General features: G+C 33.7%; 1 protein-coding gene across 7 annotated transcripts in view; it reads right to left on the reverse strand.

The window, feature by feature from the left end:
- The window catches only part of AKAP9 (A-kinase anchoring protein 9), a 145,558-nt gene that overhangs the window by 39,672 nt on the left and 82,663 nt on the right, over positions 1–23,223 (reverse strand). For 3 of the 7 annotated variants that reach the window (XM_081080219.1, XM_081080216.1, XM_081080218.1), the window contains 5 exons: positions 19,407–19,639; positions 4,138–4,300; positions 3,101–3,313; positions 2,094–2,132; positions 477–709 (listed from right to left, as the gene is read on the reverse strand). In XM_081080219.1, coding sequence (XP_080936345.1) covers positions 477–709; positions 2,094–2,132; positions 3,101–3,313; positions 4,138–4,300; positions 19,407–19,639 — 881 coding nt within the window. Of the gene's footprint in view, positions 1–476; positions 710–2,093; positions 2,133–3,100; positions 3,314–4,137; positions 4,301–7,251; positions 8,465–19,406; positions 19,640–23,223 lie in introns of those variants that run through there. The other 4 variants (XM_081080220.1, XM_081080217.1, XM_081080222.1 and 1 more) reach the window with 2 other exon arrangements.

A 23,223-nucleotide genomic window follows, 5' to 3' on the forward strand; every position in this document is an offset into this window, starting at 1 on the left:
CTTATTAAATGAAACCCCAAAGAAAAAAATCCACGTGAAAATAGATACATCTTTTGGCAAGAGAGTAATGACAACATGACAACAGTTCCAGTCCCTTGTTTCCAAGGGCACACTGTTACCTGCATGTGTACTTTTTGTGGGTGAAACAATGGTGGTCAATTACCTCTTGGGGTCCTCACCAGCTTTGGTCGTTGCTTAAACAAAAGACTAGGACAAACTTTTTAACTTCTTAACTTGGAAAGGCTAACTAGTATGGCTTCCTCATACCTACCAGTACTGCTTTTAATTCTGATTGCTGCACAACAATTAATAGAATTTTTAATTGGAATAGTACTTTTCAATTAATTGGTAGACGATACATGAAGATGAAAATATTAGAATTTATGAGTCTCTTCAAAATTTAAAATTCACAACCTAGAATAGCAGCAGGTAGCATTCCACTGAGAAAAATCAGTATTTAAGTTGAGAATACTTACATCTAAAAATTTTCTCATTTTTTCTAACTGCTTTTCCAGTGCTTGGTTTTGCTGTCTTAAATCCATTAGCTCAGCAGTTTTTTCTTGTTCCAGCTCTATAAACCTGCTGACTTGTTCTTCAACATCTATTTCTAGAGCTTTCACTTGTTTTTGAAGGTCATCACGTACTTTGTCAGCTTGACATTGTACTTCTAGTTTTTCCTTCATTAGTTTTTCTGTCTCCTGTAGTAATTCTGTTTATAAATGCAAAAATATACTAATTTAAATCACACTGATGTTATTATGACAGTGAAATCATCCATAACTAAATTTTACCTTCATGAAATAAAAGATCAGTTTTATTTCAAACACATGTAAAAAAGGAAAATATCCCTATGAAAATAACATATTCCTTATATAAGCAAGTAGTATCAATAAAATTATACAGAATTAACAAAAACATGTCCTGTCACTAAAAACAGTATTTTTGTGAAAATACCACATCACATGACCCAAAAAAAGGTCCACTTTTACTGTGCGAAAAGGACAAAGTCTATTTAAATTGTAGCATAGAAATGACTCACCTCAGGCAAAAATCAATTCATTCTATACCCATAAAGTCACTTTTGTATGCATACAAATACACATGAAGATCAAATACGGCAAATCTTTAACCAAGGCAAGTTAAGAGTTACAGAAAAAGAAATACAACTGCAATCAGAATTTCCTGTTAGTCTTACTCCTTAATAGATCCATATTCCTGAGTTAGTCTTGCATGCTCACATGTATGTGTACCGAGGGAAAACTGACAGTAGAAGAGGTATGTGGTATAAAGCTTCAGAGCAGAAATTGTGAGTTCGAATCCTATCTCTGCTACTTATCTCCACGTGACATTTATGATGTCCTTCAATTTCCTTATATGTAAACTGGGAATAGTAATAGCACTGATCTCTAAGAGTTACTGTGGGATCAAAAGAGTTAATATATGTATAGTGCCTGGGGAATAATAAACACTATGTAAGTGTTAGCTATTATTAATACTAATCATACAATAATAAAGTATATATAGCAAAGTACAACAATCCTCTAATGAAGAAAATGGAAGAAACATAATCCTAGAGTCTACACTAACTGGTTTGCCAACACTGTACTCAGGACTAGGAATCTATAGAAAATAGCTTTGGTTTTAAAACAATACTGATTTCGATGTTAATAGAAATCACCCAAAATCTCTATACTAAATTTCACTGATTCTATTGACACCATCATCTTATATACATCTTGATTTAAAAACAGCATTTTGAAAAAGTCACAGGCTGGCTGCAAGAGTTTAATATATTTGTTAAAGACAAAAACTTTTAATAAACCAGTATTTTCTTAAAAAAATCAAAATGGTCTTAAACTCTGTGGAAAAATAGATATAATAAAATGATGATGACTATGAATCTTAATGGTTAATTTCAAATATAAATATGTACTTTAATTGTAAGAAAAGTTTTGTTAAAGAGAAAAATGGTAAGTATGAAACTAACAGCAAAATTAGAGATATGTTAGTTGGTTGAAAATCCAAGGGTCATCCAATTTTTGGAGTTGGAAATTTACCACCCAAAGATTGGCCATGCAATTGTATAAACACACCTGATCCAGGTGCTGCATCGACTGCAGCATCTACTAGTCCTATATGAATAGAAAAAACAAAAACAAAAATACACACAAGAACAAAAATATAATTTACATGTCTTCTATTTTCTGAAATAGGACAACACACCCACACACACACACAAAAGAATTAGAAGTAAATGTTGAAATCATTGATTATTATCTTTGGTAACATTTAGAGATGTTCCAGTGTTTCCTGAATATTTTACATGTGTGACACGCATACTTTCCACATTAAAAATTTCAACTCTATAAACCTGTATTAAACCAATTTGAGCAACCAGAAACAATTTCACCATATTACAAAAATATTATGTTGTATCTCTAAATTGATAAAATTCCACTAGTAAAACTACACACAATTCCAACTACATGTGTTATATAAAAGTGAGAGGATACAATAAGGATTTCAAGTTCCATTGTTACAAAGACTAACATTTATGTTTTTACTACTAAACTTACCTCAAGATATTATCTACTTTCTCATTTAAAAAAGTATTAAAGGTTATTTGCTAATTTGTACATTCTTTCAACTCATTGGATTAAAATAGATGTCAGCCCGCTTCTAACAGCCACTGACCTTTTCATCTTTCTCTTGCAGGACGAAATCCACCCCTGCCTGCTCCCTACTAGTGTCAGATCAGTGCTCTTAGTTATTTAATCCAAGTACACATTTTTGCTGCCTTTCTGCTGTTAAAAGAACTAAATATTACACAATTTAAGAAATATCCTGTCTCACTATGTGCAACTTTCTCTTGAGGCAGAGGTTTGAGAAGTGAAAATTCTCTTTTTCTGTTAAAGCTGCTAGAGAGAAAAAAAAAAAATCCTGATTCCACATGGTTATCTAGTAAGACATTTATCAATAGGAGATTTTCTTATAATTTTTTAATCCCTATATAAAATACACAAATAATGACACTGAAAGGGGGGGGGAAGTCACCTTGAACTTTTAAAGAATATGTCTTACAAAGTCTAAAAATACATACGCTGTTCAATTGGGCCTGCCTCTGCTTTCATAGCCTCCTTCTGTCTGCACAGTAATTCTCTTTCTTCTTGGATCTGCTGTTGCTCTGCTTCCAATTCTTGTAATCTATTGCTTGTACATAACAACTCCTGCTCAAGTCGATCTATTATATCAGCTTTTTCCTGAATTTGCCTTTCAAAAAGAGTTTTTTCATCTGCATAGCCATCAATGACACCTAAAAAATTAACAGGGAATGGGATTATTACTTATTTCAAATTTTACCATTAGGTTTTATATAAACAAAAAAAGGAGTATACTGCTAACAAAACTTTAAATCATTCCAACCTACTAAAAGTCTTAGATGAATTTGCTCCTGCTAACAGCAGTCAACAAGGTTATGCTCAATCCAGCCATTTTCTTGTTAACCATCGTGCCTAAATATGAAATTCCTCTGACCTTTCTATTGCTTTGCTATGCTAATGTATCACATAATGTTACCCAGGGTATAACTCACTTTATTAAGTAGATATAAATAGATAGGTTCCTGGACAGCTTAATATAAATCAGATTCTTGGGAACTGAATCACATTTTAAATAGAGTAGAAAAAGTTGGTATTTTAAGTGATTCTAGAAGGCTAAACCCACTACAGCATGGCAGAATATAAACAGCGTGGGGCTTTGGAGGCTTCAACCCTGGCATCACCATTTAATGTTGACCTTGAACAATTTATTAACATCTCTTAGCTTCAGTTTCTTTATCTTTAAATTACAAGAGTTGTCTTAGGAAGGTGGGAGTATGGTAACAGCTCATCATCATCCATTTCTGGATTTTCTATTTTTTTTATACTTTATGTAACTCTTATTAAGTAGTTTTCATAATCAAAAATATAGATAGTTGTAAAAATCATCTGGAGTAATTTGAAAACAAATTACAACTACTTTTCAATGGTCACTCAAAATTAGAGTAGACTGGTGGTTTCCAAACCTGGCTTGCATCAAAATTTCTATATTTAGACTTGAAATTTCTCCACCCTCCATTGCCAATGGCCAGTTGCTCACCCTCAGCCTTACTGAGCTCCACAGCCAGCTGTTCTCTGGCCCTGGACTCCTCATGAAGGCGCTCTCGCAGTTCCTCTTGGCACTTAAGGGACTCGGTCGCTTCTTGTTTCTGTCTAAATGACTCACGCATCAACTCTGTCTGTGTAACTTTTGCATGTTCGAGCTAAACAAGGAGGGAAAGTATACACATGAAGGAAGACAAGTGAAATACTGGGAATACCCGTGTAATTCCCCATTAAAGCTTGAAAAAAGATTTTAAATAAAAATAAAGATATCCTGTTGAATTGCAGTCATTTAATATTTCTAGTACATGCTAGCATTAGTAGGTGGGATAAGTCAGTAGATTACTAGATTGTGTACAACTTTCCATAAAAGATGCACTCTAGCTTTATTGAACAACAAATAATGCTTCTTTTGGAAATAAACCACTTTATATCACTACATCTACATTCTATCATATAAAGAGAGATACAAAATTAATGACACATAGGTTCTTTTTGTATTTGCTAAAAAAATTTATGTAACTGTGCTATATGATAAATTATTTCTTTTATATTTAACATTTACTTGTTAACTGTGACTCCTACTACACACTGTAAGGAACTAATTATATGTAATTAATACAGTGGCATCAATGAATAAAAATCATAGTGGCAAAACAAAATGAAATTACATTTATAACCCATGTTTTAACTAAAAAGCCTATGTTTTTACCCATTTGTGAAACATCTACAAGACTCTATATGCATATTCACTTTATTTTCAAAACCTCAGAACACAGAGGCGTTACCCATAAACACAGCTTCCTTAAACTGTTGTCACTGGCACACACTGACTACATTATTATACGATTTTTAGATGACAGTCAAGTATTGTATAGATTCAAGGCCAAAGCTCTCAAAAGACAGTGATCATTGTTACCAGCTGCATGAAACTGCAGAAAAGCACTATCTCTGCCTCAGTTTTCTGGGCTGCTGACTCCTTATTTGTTTTTACTGAAACAACTATACTGAAAAAAGACTGAGCTCAGATTGACTACTTAGTCCTAGATTATAAACATTATTAAAATTTTTTTAAAAAGTAATGACCATATACATAGGCTCACAATAATGTCATAAGAATTTGTAAATTTATAGATACCTAGTATATTAGAAAAATATTACCATGTTTTAAGCTTAAAATATGAATCAACTGTAGTGGTTTCCAATTAATAGTCAGGTATCAATAACGTATTATAAAATTATAACATTTAGGAATATTTTACTCTTAAAAACATCTGTTCTTCACAGCTGAGTGGTATTTGCCATAGCAAATTGATTTTATAGTTACTAAATAAACAAAGCTTTTTATGGATACTCAATCAATTTCTAAAATATCTCGTATGCAATCATTTTTAATAGGATGTTTTAAATATCATTCACAACTTATTACTTGGAAATAATATGTATATTTAAGACTCATAATGGAAAATTAAGCATACATTTAAAATCATATATTTCCTAAAATATATATGTTGTTACCTCATCAAAGATAAAAATTTTATATATTTACCTTAGACTGGTAAGAGTATTTTCTTTTAAGTGTAGATAATACACATTAATTTTTATTACAAAGAAACATGACCATAAACTATAAAATAATTTTATACAACTACTCTCCTGAATTTATAGTCATAGCCTATATTTTTAAAATATATCAATTGTTTCTATATGTACATATGTAATTTTTTTCTGTACATCATAAAATGGTTGCCTGGTAAATACATGAACTGGCTAAAAGAGTTCAAAGCTCTAACTAAAAAGGATATGAGTTGTTTTTCCTTTTTCAACTTACTGTACAAATACAACAGAGTGTTTACAACAAAAGATATTCTTGCTTTAGATAAGAAAATTAAATAAGTCTTTGCTTCTGTATTCTGCTTCTTGACAGCATCTAACCCAGCCTTAAAGTGCATTTAAATATTTACCATAAAACCACAAGAAATAACTTGTTTTACAAACGAAACAAAAAAATCGGAAGAATCAAATACAGTAAATCTAGTGAACAAATTTATTATACCAGTTGGTACCAGTATTTTATTAGAATAAGAGATTCCCTTCGAATGTTCATCTAAATACTTTATGCTTAAAAAAAGCCTCTTTTATCCAGTTGAGATATGATTTAATCCTAACACCTATGTCCTGTCTATAACTATTACTTAACTAAATATGAAATATATAAAAATTTCATATTCAATATTTTCAAATGATATAAGAAATCAATCATTAAAAGTATGTATAGAGCATCAATAAACATTCTGTCACTTTAATATAAAAGGTTCAGGGGCGGTCACAAAACTGTTCTGAAAACCATCTGGCTTGTTAAATATTAGCTAGTGTATTATAGTTAAAGCCATCAAAGTCATAAAAAGTGCTGAATACCTTGTAGTGAATCATTCACAACATATTTAAGTCTCAAATGAACCTGAAACACTAACTATGCTAAATACTTACCCTGAACAATGTTAATAAAACACATTTCACAGAAATAATAAAACAAAGTATTTCCTCGCTTGATTAGTAGGCATATTAAAAACACTGAAAATAAGTTCCTTAGGATGTTGAGCTAGCAGTAAAATTAAAATTAGCATCCCCGTCCCTTTTTCCTTGTCTGGAACTACGGTCAATATGCCGTATGATTGTAAACATTTCCTAATTGGCTCCATGTCAATTCACGTAGTTATTTTAGGTTCCACAGTGCTGATTCCCTCAAATATAATCGTTCCATTTTTACTCAGGGTTGGCATCATACACATATAAAAGCAAGATTCTTAAGGACAAGCAGAATCCCTTTAAACAGTTTGTGTGGCATGGGAGAACTGTAATCTCTCAGCCTGCTTTCTGGAATTAAAAACATAGCCATGTTGGAGCTCTCAGACCAATTTAGCCCTTCAATAATATATCCAGGATGAATAAGTAGTAACACATCAAACAACAAAACAAGATTCTATTCCACTTACCCTGACTAAAGACATTTAAACTTCATTTTTCAATATAGTTTTTTTTAACTAAACGTATTAAAACAAAGTATAAACTACAGCTAAAAGTATAAAAAAACAAATTCTTTAATACTTACTGAATAAGGAGGGGTAGGCAGTGAAATTTTAGAAATAAGCTTTAATATGTGCCCATTTCTTTTATGAATAAAATGAAAAATAGAAGTATTAATAATTACTGAGTTATTTTCATCCAAATGTTCACACAGAGGAAAAGGATGAGGTAAAGGCACACGAGATTCAACTTCATATATGTCTTCATCTTGTTCTTCCAACCATGAGCCACTGAGTTTGACACTTGCTAAATAGGTTCTGTAAGAATCCATTCTAGGAGATGCAGCTACCAATTTTCCTCGTTTGTTTTATCAGTTTTCCATATTAAAAACTTATTTTCAGTTTATTCCATAGCAATATGGAAGATTCTTTTTATTTTTAGCACTATCAAATAAACATTACAAAACTAATTGAGAAAACTGAACAATGAAAGAAAAACCTCACAAATCTAAAAAAACAAAAAACTAGATCTTTTTCAGTCTTCATCAAAAAACCAGAAAACAACAACAGAAACACACAAAAATAAAAGCAAGCAAACACCTTGTAAACTAGATTAACTAAATCCTTTAAGAATGGAAGAATAAAAATATAAATATCTAAAGAGCTGAGCAAAAAAAACCCGTGGAAAGATGTCTATGGAAATAAACCCTTCCAAGTCGAACCTAGCAGGAAAGATCGAGTTTTAAATCTCTCCACAGTAGCAGTCCTGAGAAATGTAGTTGCAACATTATTTCTCTCGGTCTTGCTGCTTCACTCAATTCAAAAGTAAAAGCTCTTCGAACTGAAACTATTCAAATAGCCAGCCTCTCATGCAGAGCCAAAGGATTCTAGTCAGTGTCCCCTGAGGAAAAGGTCAGAACAGAGGGTGTGGTTTACTGTCGTTACCTATAGGTACCCTGACAGGTGGAATGTGAATTAATACGCCCACAAAAAAGCCTGCCTAACAGGATCCAACTTCCACGTCAGAGCTTTGAAAAGGGTAGACAAGTTTGTAATGCTTCGAAGATAAACTATTAATAGTATTTTGCCACCCCATTACAATTCTTGTTTTAATTTAAAAATGTGGAATCAAGCAGGTTTGAGTCCACACCAATTGGTTCTTCAACTAATGAAATAACCATCATTATTTTTGGAAAACTAAGTATTTCTTTTTGATATTTCCTTAGAAATAGTACTCATTCTTTTGAGCAGTCACTAGAACTAAATGTAGATAGGTTAGTCATAACCTATTTCCACACTGAATTGTTTAGAGTGCATTGTTAGAGTTTTAAAAAAACTGTATTGTATATAATAGTTAGTAATTATTAACATACTACTTAAGGTATCCTATGAACTCTTGACTAAAACTTAAAAGCACAAGATGTATATAAGTCTTCCCGTAGCTTCAGAAACCTGAGCAATAGTAAATAAATAAACCAGTCACTCAAAATTTTAAAAGATGAACTTACTTTTTAATATTAAAAGATCCTCAATAGTGAAAGCTGTGTTAAATAACTGAAAAAGCTTTCATTGTGGTGCCTTTTCTCTATCTAGTAACTAAATATCCTAAACCCACAAAACCTTTTATCTATAATGGAAAAACCCATATTAAAGCAAGGAGGTATTAACACAAAAATCCATTTTATAGCCACTTTCACTACACAAATTGTTAGGTGAGCCAAGACTCAAGGTAAATTAGGGCAGAGAAAACGAGATTTTCTAGGAGCAGCCCAGAATCTACAGTGACATGGTGTGTGCTAAGGAAGGGGCAGCTGCCTCTTCCATTCTGGACTAGACAATGATCAATTTCTGTTTACTGTGTTTTCTTATGTGAGCCCTCCAGTTAGTCTGTGAAGCCCTCTTAACATCTGCCCAAGATAAAGGCCGAATCCTACCACTGATGCAGCTAAATTTGACTGGGGCTTCAGGAGATACAAAACCATCGGTAATCTAGCTTCTCTGCTTTATGAAATAGTGGGGCCCATGCTCAGCATGTCAAACATCTCTCAGAATACTCTTTCCCAGCTCCCTCTGCAAATTACAGTTTATTTTGATAATCTGGTGTCCAATTTCTCTTATTTGAAGCAAAAACAAAACCCTGAAAGTAAGAAGTATCCCTTTATGAAAAGAAACATTTAGGTCAAGGAAGAACTAGCTACAAAGAAAAGAGAGAAAACACCAGGGAGGAAAAAAAAACTCAAGAAGCAGATTAAGATGATACAGAATGGGGCAAACAAGCTTCATAATAACAGTATATTAACTGATGGCAGCACATTATACTAATTCATGTTCAGAATGGTGACCCTTAATTAAAATAATTCACATTAGTCTTTCCCCCCCATTTTGAAAGCCTGTAAAACTTGTGTCCATTCATGTAAATATGCGTGTGCGCGTGTGTATACAAGGTCGGACAATTAAGTTCGACATCCTTGTTGCAATGATGATGCTAACCTTTTTGATATCAGAGGGATTATTCATTATGAATTTGTACCAACTGGAAAAACAGTTAACCAAGCTTACTATTTGGAAGTGCTGAAAAGGCTGCATGAAAAAGTTAGACAGCCTGAACTTTTTGCCAGCATTTCATGATTTCTTGCATCCCGACAATGCACCAGCTCACACAGCACTGTCTGTGAGGGAGGTTTTAGCCAGTAAACAACTAACTGTACTGGAACATCCTCCCTAATCAACTGATCTGACCCCCAGTGACTTCTTTCTTTACCCAAAGATAAAGGAAATATTGAAAGGAAGACATTTTGATGATGACATTCAGGATATCAAGGATAATACAATGACTGCTGTGATGGCCATTCCAGAAAAAGAGTTACAAAACTGCTTTGAAGGGTAGACTAGGCACTGGCATCAGTGCATAGCTTCCCAAAGGGGAGTACTTCGAAGGTAACCGCAGTGATACTCAGCAATGAGGCCTGCAGCACTTTTTCTAGGATGAGTTTGCAAACTTAAGTGTCAGATTTCATTATGTATATACATATATACAGAGGGTGCCAAAACAATGTATACACATTTTAAGAAACGAAAACTGTATTAAAATTGTAATACTCAATATATACCGGTAACAAAAGATGAATACAAGTCACATCTGACTGCTGCAATTACAAGAGGTGCTCAAAATGGTTACCATCAGAGTCCAGACACTTCTAATGACGGCAAACTACGGTTTGAGCAATGTTAACCAAAATGTCCACTTGTATATATACATTTTTTTGGCATCCCTAGTGTGTGTGTGTGTGTGTGTGTGTGTGTGTAATCTGTTTGTAACTAGGAACATAGGTCAAGGTTAAGAAAATAACCACAAAGAAAATAAGAGTAAAATCAGGAGGGAAAAAGACTCAAAACAGCAGTTAAGATGCTTTAGAATAGGGGCAAATAGCTAACAACAGTATATTAACTGATGGTACATCATATAACTAATGTTCAGACATTATGCTGAATTAGAATAATTCAAGTTATACATATATACATATTCAATTTTGGAAAGCACATCAAACTTTTTGCAATCAATAACCAGTTAAAATGAGTTCAATATGTAGGACATCTTGTTAAATATCCAGACTAGCTCATTATCCCCAGGTTTTGTTTCAGATAATCAAGATTTTAATGTATATTTGAAGGCTTAATTTACAGTATAGAGATATTTCCCAAACTAAATAGCTTTAATTGTACAATGTCAAGCTAAGTAACCTTTTTTCCCATAAACATTTCCCTCACATTGTAAAACACTTCCGTTGCTCTCTTTTGGATTTTGATTTACTTACTACTCTCAGTTCTTTGATAGAGAGAATGAATCCTTGAAACAATACCCTGACAGAGCCCTGACCAACGCTTATAATAAGCACACACTGGGGGCAACATCTAAAGGCAAAACATGTTTCAACACTTTGATTGCAGTTATCTATAAAACACAAACATGACAAAACAAAATCCTAACTTATACTACTCTTTCATCCTCAGGAAAAGTCTCTTTTTTGAGTAAATATAGAAACATGTAGCTTAACAGCCATTATTCTCAAAAATGATAATAAATAAACTAATGAGATTTGCCTACAATAAAAATCATTCTGTGGGAGTAAATTCTTTATTCATTCATTTCTTCAAGGTCTTAAGGAATCTTTTGATAAATAATCTCCTGTGGCTCTAAACAGTCCCTCTGGATTCTGGAAATTTTTAATTGCTGAAAGACTATTCTTACAGAACAGACTATTTGTATTTCTGCCTGACCCAAGAAATCAAGAATCTGAAACCACACTCTCAAAGATAACTGTTCTGCAGAACCACAAAGAGACTACTGAATAAAAATTATGTTAGAGATTCACCTTTCTAAGGGCTTACGGGCAGTCTCTAAGCTTTTCCTCATATTATAATGAAAGCTATCCCAAACAATAGGAAACTGCAATAGTTGACTACAGGCCTAATTTTATGGTAGCCTGTTTGGGCAAAAGAGAAGTAAAATCCATCATAATAAATGTATTATTTATAACACAAAGCCTATTTTATAATAAGCTATTGAATATCTCAAAAAATAAATGTATTATTATATAGATTTGGATATACCATTGGGCAAATTACTTGTCAAAGCATATAAAGTAAAATACTCCTACAATAGATATTATAAAAGCCTATAAGGCAGATGCCCTGATACTTAGTAAAGAAAATGCTTACTAGTTTTTTTATTAAAGCAGAAAGTACCTATGAAACCTAAAGCAGCCTAAAACCTTAAAACTAAGTACAGGGCTTAATTATGTATCTTCTACTATAATTATACAACATATAAATCCACACCATTAAAAAGGAAAGAACCTTGAAATTTGACAATATTTACTTAGACTACTGGGCCTTTTCAATGAAAACTCCTCCTCAACACCAAACACAGACCCACAGCCACCTGCTGTAACCCTTCTGTCAAATCGCAATGGAGGCCAGGTCTCTCTGATCCAAAGGCCGCATCTTCCACCTGTGCTCTGGTGGAACCTTTTCCATCCTCCCCCTTCCTGAGGACCTGGTTCCACAAAGCCCATCCCCAGTCCTGCATCGTCAACCTCTCCAGTGTGACTCCATATAAATGATTTCAACCTTTTAAAAAGTGCCCCCTTCTGAAGCTACTGCTCTCCTGTTTGCTTCACAGCTAGGTGTCATGGAACTGCTTTCTATTTCAATTCTACTTCTTTAACTCTCTGAAGTTTGAATTTCTCCTATCAACTCCATGAAACTGTTCTCATCAAGGTCACAGCGATGACACCCACACTTAAATATTCAATGCAAACTAATCCTCAGCAGCCATGACTTCTCCATAGTATGTGACACTTCTGCAAAATCACTCCTTAGCCAGCTTTTATGGTACCATTCTCTTGCTTTTCCACTTACCTCTCCTTGATCTTCCTATGTTCGCTTTTAAATGTCAGCATCTATCAGCACAAAAAAATTAGCTCTGTATACTCTCTCACACTAAGACTTCAAAAGTCTTTGACGACAACCTCTAATCTAGTTTTTCCCAAACTCTAGACTCTAGTGAATCTTCATATGATGCCCTCCCACCCCTACCATGCATTTTAGACTGATTATCTAAAACTGAACTGATTATTCACTAATTTTACATCCTTATCTTAGTAAAATGAAGAATCAAGAATCATGCCTGGTTTCCTCTCCTCTTTATCTTCTACATCTGACCAATCACACCAACTTCTATCAAATTCAGCTCCCTTAAAGTTTTAAAATCACATTCCTCCTGACTTAACTTGATATCTATCACGTTTCACTTGGAATGTCCTAAGAGTTTCCTGTTTCTCTAAATTCAACATCTCTTCTCACCATCTTCCTGACCATCCATTCTACTGCTGCCTGAGAAATCTCTCTGAAACACAAATTTGCTATCAATATTATTTTCTTACCAAAAATATTTCAATGACTCCCCAATTTTTCACCATAAAGTTAAAACTCCTTAACTTAGCCCAAAAGGGACTTTGGCATGGAACCACTGCCTACTTCTCTACCCTCAACTTCTATCAGTTTCCCACATTCCACCCGAATGTTTGTAACACAAAACTATCCACTGTCCTCAAAACATCATGCTGGTTTACACAACATGTTACGCCTTTTGCCACAAATTTTCTTCTTTATCTCCTCGATTCTCCTTGTCTTTTAATACTTTAGTTCCTTTCCTATAATTTTCTCTTGAATGATGCTTTCATCTCCATTACTCCACTGAAATGGCCCTTGTAAGGTTAGGGATGACCCCAGATCTTAAAATCCATTCCTCAGTCTGTAATTTACATGACCTATCAGCAGTAATTGACAGAGTGATCCACTCCTTTCTTCAAACTGCAGAAAAAGTGGCAGTTAAGAGCATGGACTCTGAAGCTAGACTGCCTGGGTTCAAATTCTAAGTCTATCACCTAACTTGTAAACCTGGATAAGTGACTTCTCTAACTGGTTTCTATGCTTCGGCACTGAACTCCACCATTCCTCCTCTCCCCCAATCTATTTTTAAGAAGGCAGTCAAAGTGATCCTTTTGAAAAATATAAATTAGGTTATTACTCAAAAATCTGGACACAATCTAGGCGTCCTCTAAACAGTAGTAAATGGATAACAAAAGGGGGCGCATCCATACAATGGAATACCCCTCAGCTATAAAAAGGAACAAACTTAATTTTTTAAGTTTGTGTTATGTTTAATACACATAACAACATATATGAGCCCTAAATACACTTTGTTAAAGCAATGAAGCCAGGCCCCAAAGAATAGATGGTATATGATTTCATTTATGACACTCAGGAAAAGGCAAAACTATAGGGGTGGAAAACAACCAATGTTGCCAAGGGCAGGGGGTAGAGGAGAGGCCAACTACAAAAGAGCAGCACCAGGGAATTTTGGAGTGATGACACTATTCTGTATCATGTTTGTGGTGGTAGACACATATCTCTCCGCATCTGTCACAACCAAAAGAACTGTCCATGAAGAGTGAATTTTATAGTAATTTAACTTAAAAAAATTAACCAGAATGTGGGGTAACCCAAAATGGAATAAAAACTGTAACAAATGATTCTTACTATATTAAAAATGAATAAAACCACACTGAATGGGGTAGGGGGTAGGGAAATTAACATAAGTTACTTTAAAAAAAACAGTACTTTCACTGTATAATATAAGGCTAAAAACAAAAAGTACTGTACATAAATACTGCTCTCTAGTTAGTAAATTTGTTTTACAGAGGCGTATATGTTAGCAATTATGAAATTACTTTATGGGTATGTATGGTATCAGTATGATCTTACGGTTTTTACTATATATACAGATAGATACAGAAATAAATACATTGCAAGGTTTAATACACTATATATACTTTTTAAATTGTCTGCTAAGTAGAACTAGAAGTCATGACACCCTAATAATAATGAGTACATCTAGCATCCAGATTTCGGTTTCTAAATATTATTCTCCAATAAAAAGAACTTGAATTCCTTGGAAAAGTAACTGATTCAAGGGTTTGGGTAGGGAAGATACAAGATGGAACTGGAGCCTCTGACAGAACGAATGCTCAAAAAGTAAGCACTTTGAAAGGGAGCAAGAGCCAACCTGGATGAATTCTCAATGCCAACACTAGAACAAAACACATTACTATAGTACTGGATTATAACCCATTTTTTAAAAACATAGCCATGAGTTCATATGGATCCTGATTAGTTCAATAAATGTGAATGAAGAGACAGCTCTTATAGAATAATTCCACTTAATAACTAACAGAATGAAGAAAATAGAAAATCACCATTAGAACACCACAGTAATAACTATGCAGGCAAAATATACCTATGGATGTTAAAATTAGTTAGTGAAAGTTAAGGAAGAAACAGATTATTTGCATAGTCTTAAATATCTTCTCCAAGATATTTATTAATTACAAAGAGAAAAATAGTAATATCACAGTGGAGAAACACTGTCGATACAACACTCCAGATTAATATCACCAATCAAAAAAATTATGGCTTGTGCTTTCTGTGGTTTCTCTAACAAATTTATGTCTACTCCCAAGTCATGAAGATATTCTCCTAGGTCTTCTTATAGAAGATTTATAGCTATTTTTTTTTTTTTTAATAACTAGGTCTATGATCCATCTTGAAGTAAGCTTTTTGCATGTTGTGAGGTGGGAGTTAAGTTTCTTTTTCCCCCCATATGTATATAGTTCATAATTTTTTGGAAAAAAACCCCAAGCTCCATGTGATCTGGTTCCTGGATATCACTCTAACCTCATCTCCCACATTTTCACCACTCGCCTTGCTCTAGCTGCACTGGTCTCTTTGTCAGCCACAAAAAAAAGCAAACCACCACCTCAGGGCCTTTATATGTGCTATTTCTTTGCCTGGAACAGTCTTCTTCTTACCTACCGTCTCCATGGCTGCCTCCAATACTTCCTTAAGGAATATGCTTGTATATCTCTTTATCACAGAGGCCTTCTTTAATTTTTCTATGTAAAATGTCCCCTTCCCCTGTTATACCCTACCCCACTGTTTTACTTTTCTTCACAGTAGGTATCACCATCCAACTTAATATATATTTATTTATTGTTGGTCTCCACCATTAAATTGTAAGCTCTATGAGAGCAAAGACTTTGTCCATTTTGTTCATTGCTGGACTTCCAGCATCCAGAACAGCAATTGTTTATATAGTAGCTCAGTAAATCTGATAAATGAATGAAATCTCAAGCATCAAACACTCCCATAAGCTTTACTTGGTCCCAATTTACCCCAAACTGCCAGATGCTGCTCTTTTTTCTAGTCTCAGGGTATCCTGTGCAGAGCTATTTACATGGATTTCTCTTTCATGCCAGTAAAATTACAGCACTGTCTCTCAATAAGTTTAAAAAAAATCAAGGTAAAAGAGAAATGTTCCATTATGAAGAAGAATCAAACAATGACACATTAAAAAGAAAATGGAATACCAGTATTTCACAAAGATAATTATATATTATTTTGTATCAATCTAACTGACTTAAAAATATTTATGAGGTTCAAAATTATTTCAGTTATTAATGAGAATATTCTGGAGAAGTCAATGGGTTTAAACAACTATTCATGAAAGAGTAGTAACTGAACTAAATTTAGTTTAAAAGGAAGTTTTACAAAGCTCCTATTCCCATTGCCTTAAAAATATAATTCACCTAAGAAATGTCTAACTTTTATACCAAATGTCAACAATTACTTCAACCTTTTATATAACAGATATTAATAGAACACTTCAAAGTTCTGCTAGAATGATAGGAACATTATACTAATAATCTCTAGATCAGTGGTTCTCAAACTTTAGTGTGTATCAGAATTCTGAAAGGACTTGTTAAAACAAAGGTTGCTGGGCTCCGCCATTCAGTGGGTCTGGATTACATTTAGAACAAGTCCTCAGTGATGCTGATATTACTAGTTTAGAGACTGCGCTCTGAGAACTGCTCTAGGCAAAGATTTTATGTGATCTGTTCAGTGATATTTAAACTAAAACAATACAGTAAAGGTTAAATGACATATTGCTGCTTTAATAATTAACAAGTTGAGAAGAATCTGAGAACTGCCACGGTCAGGCTCCTATTGTACTTCACCACCCGGTCACATACGCAGAAGTGATGGGCTGTGAGCTTGGCCTGGGAAACTCAAGTGTTTCAGGGGGATCTGACATACCTGCCTGTTGGCTGTATTAAGAACGAGTCCAATCACTGATCACTTCCAAAACAACAAATGTTCTACTGCAGTAACTGCACTGTCCATGATTTACAGTGGTACCAAATAGTAGCAACAGTATAAACAGTGCTCCATATCCAGTTCAAAAGTATTTGATAGCGGCCAAAAATGGAAAAATTATCACAGCTGTTTTCATGGTATGAAAGACTACAAATCACAGAATTAAATACTAATGTGACTGAAATAAGCCAAAAAAAAAAAAAAGCAGAATCATGTACAAATTCAGTATAGAATCATTTATTCTATACAACTTTCAGAGAATAAAAGGGATAGTTATGACGTATATACATTCAAGCTTTAAAAGTGCTGAAAAACAACAGCTGAAACCGCTTGAACTGGCTCAGATGATTTATTTAGTAGAGCAGCATATTATTGTTAAAGGGGCTTCTGCATAAGGTTTCTTAAAGGAAAGCTAATCCAGGGCTTCTGCTAATGAGAAAAGTAAAGACTTTTACAAATAGTAAATCTTAGTAAATATGTATTTTCTTACAGTAGCTCTGGAATTTCACATGGCATAGCATTCATAATTTCAATGTTTAATTTAAACTTAAGTAAAGTCTACTGGACCCAAAGCTGAAGAAAAATACAGTGAAGATTAAAACTCTTTGATCCAAGAGCATAATTTAACGTCTTATTAATAACATAAATGATGCTGGTTTTTATTGATGCCATTTCCTTACTAGCACTTAGGATGCTGGCAATGAAAACAACTCACTGCAGTTTTAGTTAAAAATAGGACCACAATCATTGTTTGAGGCAACAACTGTATCTACTGTCAATCTACTGTATATTAGCAAATACAAAGATCTGAGTTTTCAGAAACACTACACTTCTTTCAGTCTTTTTGTGATGCTCAAGGAAATTTCTGAGTTACTGAAGCAAAAGCTTTTCGATCATTTTGTACCTGCTGTGAAAGAAAGCTTCAGAAAAACAAGAATTGCCCAAAGATAGCAATTTCTTCTGCTATATGAGTATAACTTACTACTTAACTTACTATGAATACCTTAGTTTGGCCAGTCAATCAAGATGCAATCCAGAAGTTTAACAGCAGATACATTATAATTATGGTATATTCCCCTGGCCAATGAGTGGATTCTCATCCCAGTGCGGGATAATTTCAGGATTCTTTTGCTCTTAAAGATACAGTCCATACTCTTTCAAAGAAAAGAATTAAGACTGTCTCCCTACAAAGAGGAATGAACCTGGGGAAAACTCTGGTTAAGTGTCATTATAGGAAGACTATTCAGAGGACAAATACTTCACTGGAAATATGTTGTTTTGATAATGCCTTCTTCATTAAATGCCAATAGCAACTTACCAAGACAGAAAAAAAAAAGAATTGATAATGTTAAGCTAATCAAATATTAGGTGATTAACGAAATTATTTCAAGTGTCAATAACCAAGAGATGACTTAAGAATGGCCTATAATCACTAACTTAACCTGAAAATAAATGAATCTGGCATTAAAACACAAAATATATAACATTATTTGTAAAATGTGTTGCCCCCAACAGTCACTGCTGTTGCAAAAACCATGCACAGCATACTATCATAGAGGGAAAAAGTAGCATCAATGTAAGCCAGATATCAGAAACAAGAGATCAAAGACAATTTTTAAAATTCACAACTTCTGTTTGAAATATAGTTGGATCTAGAATACTCTAAATAAAGATATCAATGAAAATGTTAATACTGGCCCTGCAGCTAATGACAATGAAGCACTCATTTGATTTGTATGACAGCTATGATTCTACAGTTGTTTTAAGTTCAATAATTTTTTTAAATAAATAAGTGAATTTTCTTAATATTTTAAAAAAGATACTTAAGAGACAATTATCATATAAGGTATCACCATTTTAAAGACAGAGAAAATTGCTATTTAAGTTATAGGCACAATGGTTGAAAAATATCTATAAAAACAGTACTTTAATGCAGAAACTGTCCCTCACTCTAATTTCCTAACAAGAGATAGTCTGTACAGTGAAGTAATTAATCCATTCATATTTGTGAAAAGAATGTAAAAATCATATAAAGGAATTGTTGGTCTGATTTATCATATTGTAATAGTGTTATGACACACTAGAGAATATAGTTTGTTTTAGGAATACCTTATACTATTCCTTCAAACAAATTACATATATCATAGTGGAATATTTCATACAATGGTGAAGTTAAAAATCTCTTTTGGTATCAAAAAAAGTAACACGGAAGAGTCTAGAAAAATCTGAAAATTAAAACACTGAATTTTAGGACCAGAAGAGTCCATGAGGACATTATGTTAACCTTTACCACCTTAAAAGAAGACTACAGCTATCAGTGTCATCAGGTGATTGCAAAGACAACCAATTATTACGGAGGAGTCTAAATTTCTGTGGAACAGTAGAGAGAAAACATGTAGTTGTTCCAGGCTTTAAAGAAAACTTACTTCAAACTCAGTACATACTAGCAATAGAAGGAGGTTACCTGACTACTAGTTTCACTTATAGCTTCCAGGAGTTTTTCAACTGCTGCCTGTAGTCGAGAGCTAATATTCAGCGTAAGTTCTTCATTTTCAGGATCTATTTCAGTTCCAGCAAAACCACTCCTTATGAGCCGTTGTGACAGCTCCGTTCCTTCCTCAGTTACTTTTGACCACATGCTACTGTCACTTCTTGGCATATCACTTCCAGAATAAGAGGGTATAGGTTCATCTGTAACTAGAATAACAGTATTTAAAGGCATAAATCAATTATAATGAATTATAGTAAAGAAGGTTACAAAATAAAATCAAATTAAAACTTGAAATCATTGAAGCTACAAGTCATTTAATAACACTGCAACAAAATCAATAAAATTAACAAATACAGAACATTATTTGATAACCAAATAGATAAAAATAAGGATAATGCTATGCTAATAGTGCTTTGCAAAAATTAATATTTGGGTTATTTAGCATTTTTTCTTTGATTAAACTTTTAAAATAACTTTCGACAGACATTTACTAAGTGCCCACTATGTAGGGTTTACCAAGTAATGGAGACACATGAGAAGTGACAAGATCTGCATCCCATCCTCAAGGACTTTACATATAGTGCAATGAGGAAACAAATGGATAAACCCCCACGTGAAAAGTAAAACTTTGTGCACGGGATGTTCCTGGTGCATGAAACACAGAAGTACTTGATCTTGTGTGCAGCAGACCCTCTGATTTCTGACACCACACTGGGCAGCATCGCCTGCTCCGGGTAGGCAGTAAAGGTGACTAAGATCATTTTGCAGTTTGCTGTTTTTGCAAGAGGTATAGTGGGAAGAGGTTAGACTAATGAGCAGTTAGTTCTAATTTAACTATGGACTTATGCATCCTACTATTCTTACCCTGTTTCCCCAAAAATAAGACCTAGCCCGACTGTCAGCTCTAATGCGTCTTTTAGAGCAAAAATTAATATAAGATCAGGTGTTATATTATATTATGTTATATTATATTATACCTGGTCTTATAGTAAAATAAGACCAGGTCTCGTATTAATTTTTGCTCCAAAAGACGCATTAGAGCTGACAATCCGCTGGGTCTTATTTTTGGGGAAACATGATATTTCTAATGTAAAGAAAATTGAGTTTATATGGGTAGATGATAAGCTTTGGAAGAATTTGAACTGAAATAAAGGCATAGGTTATTTATTGCTGCCACGAAATACAGCACTCATCCATGGCAGCAAGCTATAACCCAACAGTGAAATTTCCTGAAGAGGAATTATCTATTCTTTCATTACACACAGTAATATTTCTTATTAGTAACTATACAAGGTAACACATGAAAAGCACTGGAAACTTTAATTTTCAAAGCATATGGAATAAACATTGACTTTGACACAGACAAAAGAGTAAGAGCTATTTACTAAAATGTGTTGCTAAAGTAGGTTGTGTCACATTGAGTTTTCTCAATCTCGTGTACCAACAATAACAGATGTAGTTCTTACAAGATCTGAATTCAGCAGAATTCAATATTAACTAAACACCTCCTCTGTACCAGTCACTGGATGAAAAATTCAAAACTGCATTCTAGGATATAATTTTAAATGTTTCCTATTACATAGGTTTATCTAATTCTTGGTGTAACAGCTAATACAATTTTCACTTTGTATTCTTATTCTCATAATTAAAAAACAGATAACAACTAGACTGGTATTTACTTTATTATCCCACTTATTCCAAATGGAATGTCTTAATAGGGATTAATAATTTATAAATATTCCTGAGTTCAAAATGATCTTGGCATTCAAAATGAATTAAGATAAAGGGCAGTACAATGTATATTACAAAGTTACTAAATCAAAGTATTCTATAAAATAAATATTTTTAAAGAAGTTATTAAAGCAAGATATATTAATAGTTTATGATAGGTATTCAAAAAAACAAAAAAATAACCTATACTGTATAGTATCTTTATCTGATGCTATAAAATTCATTAAATGCATTCGAGTGATAATTTCTTTCTAATGGATACAGAGAATAGAACAAATCTGAGGAAAGAATAGTCTCATATAATAGAATGTCAAGGCTTTATAGGGTGAAAGTATGTGGAGATGAGGTAGGGGAAGGGCTGAAAGAAAACAACTGGAAAGCAGGGGATCTAAGTTGTAAATGGTCTTAAATTTCATAAGAAACTTAGGGTTTTCACTATTAATAATAGGGAGGTAAACTATTTTTTTGAGCTGGAAGATAATATCCAATCGGTGAATCAGGAAGCAAATTGCAGCAATGCAGCGGAAGGGTTGGAGGAGGAGAAGGAAACTGGTCAGAAGGCTATTTCAATTGCCCAGATGAGAAATGTTAAAGACATGACATAAGATGGAGGTGGATGGGGCATAGGTTGGAGAAGACTAAATGTTTAAGACAAGGGAGAAAGAAAAGTAGTAAAAGATGAGTCTAGGTTTCCAGCTTACATGATACTTAGATGACAGAAGAGCTGTTACTAAAAAATTAGGAGAAAGGGTACAGAGTTTAGGTATGAAAATTGATTAGATTAAAATATTAATGGGCTATATAGAGGAAAAGAGTCAACTTTTGGAAATTTGGGTCTACAGAAACAGGAATCATTTGTAGAAAGGCGAAAGTCAAAACCTTGGAAATGGATACATTTGTTCAAGAGCAATATTTAGTGAGAGGAGGACAAACCAAGTTGGAGCATATGTACACAATAAGTTAACAAAACCTGTGTAAAAAAACTATCAGAGAAAAAGACAGGCGATATTTCAGGAGACAAGAAGAGAACGTAAAAACGCAGATTCCAATAATGTTATTTGTCTAGAAAGTCAAAGAGGACAGGGACTGAGAAGATGCTATTGGATTTGAAAACTGGCAAGTCACTGTTGTCCTTGAGCGAGCAGCTTTGCTACCATAGAAACAGAAACCAAAGCTAGTAGAGGCAGGAGCCGGTCTAATCTCTCATCTAGTTTATAGATATTTCCCTTGAGCCGGGGAAGCAAAGATGAGAAAAACCAACACGGCCATTTTTTTCTTTTAGTATTATGAACATATTAGCATGTTCTTGGGTACAGAGAAGGAATTAATGGTGAGGAAAAGATCGAAGATACTGTGTATTACATGGGAGCAAATCTCAAGCACAAAATACAGAGATTAAAACAAAATGGCTTATAAAAGGACACTAATGTTTTTAAATGGCTAAAGAACAAAATAGTATTAAAGTACCTAGAAAAAAAATGAAGATATCAACTAGCTTAATGTATCTTATTAATAACATTTTGAAGATGTAAACAAAAATAATCCAAATATGTTCCAATGAAGAAACAACTTTTTTTGTTTATTCCAATGAAATAAAGGAATAAGAAAGACATCAAACTTGCACTTTATTTATAATGACTAGTTTTGGGGGGAATCAGAGAATAACATAAATCAACAGGGCAATTTCATAACATGCCAATAGAAATCTCAGAATGGTCAGTTTGGTGTTTAGAATCATGATTTCAGATTGCTGAACCACTCGGGCTTGTGTCTTAAAAATAGCAAATAACATTTATTCAAAATCCTTTAGTTATTTACTTCACGGACTATACCATGTTCATTCCATATAGATAACAAGCTTCTCAGGCTGAAACAGGGTGGAAGCATTCCTCTGCCTCAATAGCCCTCTTAAGCTCTCTAGGGCTCCAACTGGAAACTACTGATTCTAGTCTGACTCTCCAACCTGACTGATGAAAAAACTCCGCTGACGCCCTGGGAGACTAGATTTGCTCAAGGTCACAGTTAGCTAGAACAAGAATCAAAGGCCTTCTAATTACTA

The sequence above is a fragment of the Rhinolophus hipposideros genome, assembly GCF_964194185.1.
Source record: "Rhinolophus hipposideros genome assembly, chromosome: 18".
Taxonomy (NCBI): Eukaryota; Metazoa; Chordata; class Mammalia; order Chiroptera; family Rhinolophidae; genus Rhinolophus; species Rhinolophus hipposideros.